The sequence below is a fragment of the Myiozetetes cayanensis genome, unplaced genomic scaffold (genome assembly GCF_022539395.1).
Source record: "Myiozetetes cayanensis isolate MyiCay16 unplaced genomic scaffold, myiCay2020 scf20-37, whole genome shotgun sequence".
Taxonomy (NCBI): domain Eukaryota; kingdom Metazoa; phylum Chordata; class Aves; order Passeriformes; family Tyrannidae; genus Myiozetetes; species Myiozetetes cayanensis.
In genome coordinates, this window is record NW_026087412.1 from 8,499,719 (window position 1) to 8,508,151 (window position 8,433).

At 46.7% G+C, this 8,433-nt stretch overlaps 1 protein-coding gene across 2 annotated transcripts in view; it reads right to left on the minus strand.

The window, feature by feature from the left end:
• Positions 1 to 7,502, minus strand: part of XYLT1 (xylosyltransferase 1) — a 175,188-nt gene extending 167,686 nt beyond the window's left edge. The window contains exon 1 of one of the 2 annotated variants that reach the window (XM_050317853.1): positions 7,281 to 7,502. In XM_050317853.1, the coding sequence (XP_050173810.1) occupies positions 7,281 to 7,502 (222 nt within the window). The remainder of the gene's footprint in view (positions 1 to 7,280) is intronic. The other variant, XM_050317854.1, reaches the window with a different exon arrangement.
• Positions 7,503 to 8,433: the final 931 nt, after the last annotated feature.

The window sequence follows — 8,433 nt, forward strand, 5'->3', positions numbered from 1 at the left end:
AAAAGTCAGCAAATAGCACCAACTTGAAGAAAAATACCCAGATTCCACCAACACAACTGAACCAAAAAGTACATCTGAAGGGCAAGCAAAGGCTGCAGCATGAAGTAAAAATGACTGCCCATGACTCATTCAACCAAATCCAAGTTAAACTGAAGTCTGCAGTGTCATTCAGCTTTGTAGAGTTGTTTTAAATAAGCATCCCACTTACTCTCTAATAATAGAACAGCAACAGAACAGCAGCTTGAAAACAAAATATATGTGGGAAGCATTCACGATCTGACCTCAGAGTCAACCACACACTAGTGTGAAATCTTTTTCAGCTAACTTTTTTAATTAACTGGTATTCATTTATTGTTTTAATTTCATCACCAAAAAAAAAAAGCAGCAAAGTATAGACATGTTATAAATAGTTCATCCCTTGGAGGAATTCCCTAATCATCTCTAAAAATAAGAAGTCACATGATTTAACTGTCCTGCACTGCCCCTTTCGGTACTCAGCAAGGTTACACTATATATAAGTTTAGGTAATGTTACATGTTCCTCAAGTTTTATATCCACAAAATTATAAGGCCTGGTCTCTTCACTTCTAGCCCATACTCAAACTCAGTAAAGCATTCAGTCCTGTATCTCATGTAAAGCCTGGGAATAACTCCATAGGAGGCAGAGGTTCACAAGGCACCAAAACCATTTTGTGCTTCCAAGTGAAGCCTGGAAATATCCTTTACTTGCCCAAAAACTGGGCAGCCAATTTATAACACTGGTGTTATAAAGAACTCTTGCTGAGTTCTTTCTTGATCCATCCATGCTAATCAATGCTTTGACTCATCCTACCCTTAGGCTGTATAGTGCCAATCACAGAGAAATTCCGATTGGTGAGTGGAAATCACTGAAGAAGAGTTTGTGGAAGTCCTGTGCTGAACAGGTCCCTGATGGTAATACTGCAGAAGTTCCACATGTGACTTGTTAAGCACTAGCAGTTATACTTGCTATTCAGCCTGTAAGCTCTTCAAGGCAGGGACCTTTCCTCACATGTGTCTGTAAAGCTTCTAGTACCCAGATGGTGCCACGCAAATGAGTAATAATTATATTTTCATGTAGACCATTATTGTGCATAATGTAAATTACTTTCTCTGATCCAAGAGGAAATAATTTTCTCATTTTGAAATGAAAAGAGAGAGTAAAAATAATGATTATTTGTTTGATGCTATTATTATAACAATAATTACATTTGTGGGTCCAGAAACCTCAGCTGGTCTGTACTGACTTTAACGGAGCCATGCCAATGCATGGCAGATGACAAGCTGGTCCTGGTCATTGCTGAAGGTCTCAACGACTTCACAAGGACTGATTAGCCAACCAGGACTTCTGCCTTCCCTTCTCCCACAGAGCAGTCTCCTGTTCAACACATGCTCTGTGGAACAGCATCAAAGGTCTACCACTACTTAAGTAAAAATGAAGGACTGAGGTTCCCAAGTGTAAAAATCAGAATTAAACACTTGACAGTGCTGCTCCTCAAACTCCAGTAATACAAGCAGTTATACACACCAGAACCCATCTGCACAGGGACGCTCCTGCATCTGCTCAAATCAGACATCCCACCAGCCTAAATTAGAAGAAAAAAATACAGGACATTGTATTCCAATTAAAGAGTCACTGTAAGAGCTGCAGTGAAGTGCCAGATCTAATTTTAACACTGTAAGGAAAAATTAGGAAGTATTTGATTAAAATTAATCCTTGAGGTTATATAATTTGACTGTTTGTACAAATAAAGTTCACTTTATGCTTTCATTGTACTCCTGTCCCTTCAGCAGGCACTAATAAGATGTCATATCACAGATCTCGGACTTGCAATGAAGGGAAAAAATATTTTGTAACATATTTCTGAATACAGCCAAAACATGTGGCAGGTAACGAGGGCCTTTTACACCAAAAAGTACCCATTTTGCAACAGCTAACAGGAAGTAAATGGGATTTGTACATCTCCCGTACAACAGCTGGTCTTCTCTTGCTAAAAAATTAAAACGCTTCTATTTCAAAGGGAACATCTGCAAAATCCCATCATACATTAAAGAATAAAAAACCAGCACAACAAAAAAAAGCACCAGTGGCCTGAAAAAGACTTCCGATCCATTTCATGTAACACCTTCCCACACTCCTGCAGAGAAGATGCTTAACAAGGTAACTGCTGCAGGAGACCATCCATCTAATCCGGTTCTAATACTCCTCTTAAATGATGCATACATTAGTCCTCTTACAGAAAAGATTTGTTTGTTTTATTAACGTGTGCCTTGTTAAGCGCTAAGACTTTGTAGAAATCATTACACAGCTTCCAGCTGCAGATGTATTGTCTCCCCCCCTTTGCCATTACAAAATGATTAGTTGTCTCCATTCTCCTTTTCAACTGTTATTAAAGCTGTAGTGCAGCATGATTAAGTTCCCGATAACAAGTAATGCTCAAGTCACTGCCATGGACCCATTCCCTAAGAAATATATCATTTCTGGACACATAATAGCTCGACATTATTAATTTTATTCATAACTTAAGGTACCTTAACTAAGTTGTTTCAACGAGACTGGTGCATTAAAACAAGTGAGACCCAGTTTCCAGAGCTTGATTCACGCTGGACTGAAGATTAACATGCAAATGGCCAGATCACATTAAGCCTCTTTGAACCTTTCAGGTCTGAAAGCTTTTCTGCAAACCGGTTTTCCCTCATTTCTTCTGTTCAGAGATGAAATTTTTGAAGCCACATGTCTACATCAACAAGCTTCTTAGAGGGGAAGATGTTTAAATAGGTACCCTCGGCAGAGGGTAGGTAAAGGCTGAGGGCATGTTTCTGGCTAAACAGTGCTGGGAATCCACCAGCAGAATCTGAAAGTTCCAGGGGCAAATACACTTCAAAAGAGCCTGAAAGAACCTCAAGCTTTTGAATTACATACGAGGTGAATTCTGCACCATTCTTAGTTTAGGGAAGCATTTTGAAAAGGCGGGGGAAATAACCGAAGGATGGACTTCAGAGAAAGTGGAGTAAAGGCTCCTGGGTTTTCTTTGCTGTATGATGTCCCCAGTGTTCTCCAGCATTAGAGTTGCTGCTACTTTGCCATTAGTTACAACAACTGATCACAGGTTTTATAACCGTTAGCGTGGAGTAGAGCAGCATCCACTGGATGCCTTTGCTTGCTTCAATAACCAACAGGGATTGCAGAGTTTAGGTACACACTGTGATCACTTTTGGCTTATTTCACCTTTACCTGGTGGAGCCCAGCATGCACGACTAGGAGTTGGCAAGGAAGGAAGCAAGAAAAAAATATAAAGTGCTTGTGCACATTCAGCTGATCAACCCATGGAGGACCCAGCCTTGCTCTACACAGTCCCAGGAGAAAAAGAAACACCCCATTTCCCACTACAGAAATAAAAAGGAAGAGAGGCACTAGCGATCCTCAGGACTATTCTCCCTAGCTTAACTTCTGCTTGGAATTAAAGCTACTCACTGTCCCCAAACGCATGACACTTCCTTTTCGTTCTCCAGTTCTGAACATTTTGAGCTATCGATACATTTGGTTCCTTTGACAGCTTCACGCTGGAAGAAACACGCCGTTTCTTTAAAACGAATACACAAAATTTAAGACTAAAGAAATGCTTTGATCCCAACACCAGCAGGTAGGAGCTGTATTTCACTCAACTGACACAGTAACAATGCACTGGCATTTTTGCTTTATGGCAAAACAGACAGCAGTGAAAACCCAACAGTACCAGGAGGCACAAAGGAGCAGCACGTCCCCACAGACATGGCCTTCAACGCTGAATTCCGAGGCAGGGGCCGCAGCTGGGTAACACAAGTGCATCACTGCAACCCACAACCGCCCCTCAGTGTAACTCCGGGCGCGAGATGCGACCACAGCAGATGCTTTGCTGTCACATCCCTCTCATCACCAGCAGCCCTGAAGCGGGGATTGGATTTGCATTCCATTTGCTTCCCTTTGGGCTCCCAACACACAACATCCACAAGCCCCTTCCACCATGGCTAGCAAGCTGCATTAAAAAGGCCTGAGACTGAGCAGCACACTTATGGTATTTTCACAAAAAGGTGTTGCACACTTTTCAAAGATAAAGACCCTTACATAAAGATCAAACCATTCTCAGAATTCAGCTCAATTCTTCCGTGCTTTCAATGCTTGAGTTTTGCTGCATGAATAAAGCTTGTGCAAAGGGTGCTGAGCAGCTGCAAAAATGGTTGCAAGTACCCACTGAAATAACTGCTAACGATACAGTTCATACTTCTTTAAAATTATCTATAAGCTGGTTTAATTAAATATGGAACAACTGCAGGAAACTGCTTATGACTAATGAAAGCTCCAGATGTAGCTGGCCAGGGGATCTAGCACAGTAAGTGTTTTCAGTTGCAAAATAGCTCCGTTCAAAATTGCCTCTTCCTGCCAAGCTGGCAATTCCCATTCAATTACGCACAGGTATGGGGGTAGCCCTTTTACTATGGTACAATGTTATTTCATCTACCAAATTATATTGCTTATTACACATATCTGACAGCATTTAATAAAAAGCTGAATAACCTTTAAGCACCTGGTTCAAAGGATTATGTTTCTTTTCCTCACACTACTTACGTCCAACCCAGTAAAGTAAAACAGGTACCCCCATTTCAGTCTTGCACATAGAGCAGAGACAAACTAAAACCACAGTAAATAAAAACATGGTAACCTCATATGGCAACATTCAGACACAGGTTTGAGAAGCACTACCTTCAGCAAAGTGTCCAAAATTTGGTTTGCATAATTATTTAGTATAAACGCTCTTATAGTTAGTGGGGTAAGGGAAAAAAACATGATCAAGTACTACATCACAGACAAAAATTTAGCAGCCTTTCAAAAATATACTCCTCAAAATATATTAAAACACACCATTTCCTTCACAGAGCAAAGACACATTAAAAGCAATACTTTTTTTTGGTGAAGGGCCCCTAAGATGCGCTTAACCCAAAGACATTTGGATATAATGGAACTACTGTATTCACACCAGCTAGCTTATCCAACTGTTGCAAAGCAATTTGACATACACAAACTGTGGGCAACTTGGGTTGAGAAGGATAATAAATTTGCTTGGGTATTACATAAATTGCATTGTAATGGGGAAACAAAGCAAGAGGCAAAAAAGACAATTTTCTTTCACATCAATTATGTACTGTGCAATTCCATTGATTAGAGATTTTCCTCATGAACTGAGTCTGAAATCAAGACTGGGCCTGCCTCAGAGACAGGCAACATAGCCTGGGTTAGATAAATCAACATCTTCATGTCAGGAGTGCCTGGGAACTTCACCTACCAATGTAAGCCAGCTGCCAGGTTTTTAAGGCAGAAATCTACACAAACCCAATCTCCCTATCACTTTTCCACCAAGTACACATTTTAATCTAATTTTAAGGATGACGGCCACTTCCCAGGGTGCAGGTTAAGCAAAGCCACAAGTACCATAAAGTAAACTTGAAGAAGCATTACCAAGTCACCTCTTGACAAAGCACTTTGTCAATTATGCTGCCACTTGTCTTGAGCATTGTTGCTTCCCAAAGTCAGACACAGCAGCACGGCCCAGTGAGATCCATACGAGTCATTCAGACAACAAGGGGAAAATAGGTGCAACTCAGCATGTGTTTTAAAACATGTTTTCTATTCAGAACCCCAGTGCTCCATCTTTAGGTCTTTGATCAAAACTGTATGCACAAAGGCATGATTCAGAACTGCCAGCGTCAAAATAATCATATTCTACGTCTGCGTGTCAGCAGCACGGAAACAATTAGCTCTCGGCCCTGAACTCGGCGCCTGTTCCAGCGCGCTGGGCGCAAACTGGACACTGTGCCAGGACGTTTGTAGGACAACTGCTAACAGCACACATTCCAACGCTGCCCCGGAGCCCACAGAAGAAGATAATTTCCTAGAAAGCCTGGGGAGCTGGGAAGCAGGGCTGGAGCCCCAGGTGCAGCCTGCCACCTCCCGGCCCCCTGTCTGCCCAGGTACCAGCATCCGCCAACCTCGATAAACCACGGTGGAGAGATCAGAAAAGGGAAAAGCTGGAGAAGACTGAAAGATGAAAGAATAAAAGACCAGACAGACAGGAAAAGAGGTAGAGGGTAGGGTGCTGGAGGAAAAATAGTGGAGCCTAAACAGCTACATTTATGAGGATGACAACTACCCAGATTACGTGTAGAGATAAAAACTGAATTCAGTAAACAAGAATTTTAATTTTCAGCTCTGGAAAGCACAGCAGGATTTGCACACAGTGGATGGGTATGTACCACCTTTCATAAAAGTTGTCCCAAACGTTACTGACAGAGTACTTGTGTGTTCAGGGCACAGTTCTCTCCAGCCGTTCTGTGGCCAAAACACCCACAGTCATTTACCAGGGTAAATCATCTCCCCAAGCTCTTGCTTTCAAGATGTAAACAGAGATATAGAAACAGACAAAAATAAGCATGCATACTTTGAGAGGCAGGACTTATTTAATATAAGCCTACTGCTGAAAGAATTAAATGAAAACCAAAGGAAGCTTCTCAAGAGCTGAAGAATACTAGTACTGGTGGTACATATCTAAGGTTTGCATTAACTGACCAAGAACACTGTTAATTTGCCTTTTCAAGTGCCTACTAGAAAATTCAAAAATGCAACTGGCAATAGAGCCAGATTTGCAATCCCTTGCGGTTTCAGGCCCGAGTCATTTGAATGAAAACCGGGGAGTTTGCAAAAGAAAGAGGAAAGAGACAGAGTCCCCATCCTGTGTGTGTAGTTTCAGTATCCCTGAGTTGTTAGCGGTTGATAAAATGATTGCATTACATTTCACTGCCCGTCACCTATTGGGCCTGTTAGAGCCGTGCAATAAAGAACAGCACCTGTGCGGTTTTCTGGGTGGAAAAAACAAAAGCAGCAGTAAAACAAATCCCTAGGAAGATGCGAGACAGGCGGCTCTCCCGCGAAGTTCAGGGATGCCGGGATGCCCGCGGCGGGCAGCGCCGGGGACGGGACGAGAGGAGAGAACCCTCTCTCGGGGACGGGAGAGGATCCCACGGATGCATTTCCTGGCTCTGCAGCCCGGCCCCCGGACCCCGCACCGGGAGGTCGGACCGGCCCCGCACCGCGGCACCTGCGGGAGGCGCCCGCGCGGGGCGGGGGGACCGCGAGCCCCGGGGCGACCGCGCCTCGCCCGCCCCGCGCCCCCCGCGCTGCCGGCACGGGCGCGGCGAGACACACACGGGCGCTCCCGCTCCCCCGCCTACCATCGCCTTGCCGTGCGGGGCGGCGGGTCCGCGGCGCTGCGGCTGCCCCCGCTGGTCTCCGCCGCGGTCTCGCTTCTCGCGGCCGCCGCGCTGCTCCTCGCCGGCGTCGAGGGAGGTGAAATTCCAGACGAGGAGGGTCTGCAGGAGCAGCACGGTGAGCGCCGCCACCAGCGCCGAGCGGGAGCGCCGCGCCAGCCGCCGGGCGCACGGAGATGCCACCATCTTCGCTGCTGCTGCCGCTGCTGCTTCTGCTGCTGCCGCGCTCCCGAGAGCCGCCGCATCCGCCGCGGCACCGAGTTTTCAGCCGGGCAGAGCCAGACGTCAGCAGGAGGAGGGCGGAGGGGGGAAGGAGGGAGGGAGCGAGAAGGAGGAGGAGGAGGAGGTGTGCGCGGCGCGTGGGGATGGGGAAGCCGGCAGGGAGCCCTGGCGGCAGGGCAGCCCGGGGCCAGGGGTGGGGTTGGCGGAGGAAGAGGAAGGAGGAGGAGGAGGAGGAGGAGGAGGGGGTGGGCTGGAGGCGGGGGAGGAGCGGGAGCAGGGCTGCTGCCGCTGGCGGGCAGGCAGGAGAGCCCCGGCCCTACGCGAGGGAAGGGGCCGGGGCGGGGCCGCTCCGCGGCTCACGGCGGGCGGGAAGACGGGAGAGGAGAGGAGCGGGGAGGGGGCGGCCGGCGCCGGGGCGGGCGGCGACTGCCATCTTCTGAGGGAACGCGGCCTGGCGGCGGGCGGGAGCGGGGCGGCGGCACCTGGCGGGCGGTGGAGCCGCGGCCGCCCTCGCCTCGCCTCGCCTCGCCCGGGCACTGCCTTTGCCCCTCACCTGGCCAGCGGCAGCCCCCGGCTGCGAACACCGGCACGGGCGGCTGCGGACCCTGCCATGGGCAAAAATGGTCCAGATTCCCCAAGACTGAGATGTTGTTTTTTGGTTTTTTTTTTTGTTGTTTTGTTTGTTTGTTTGTTTTGGTTTTTTGTTTGTTTGTTTTGGTTTTTTGTTTGTTTGTTAAGCTAAAAGGTCACTGGCAGGGTTTGGCCTCCGGGGAGTGAGGGCACAGCACGTTGAGGTTTGCAGGTACCAGGCTTAGGCACAAGGTGACTGTAATTAAATGCCCAGTGTTCTCAAAAAGTGAACATAATGGACGACTTCAGCTGCCTTTTTCTCCCG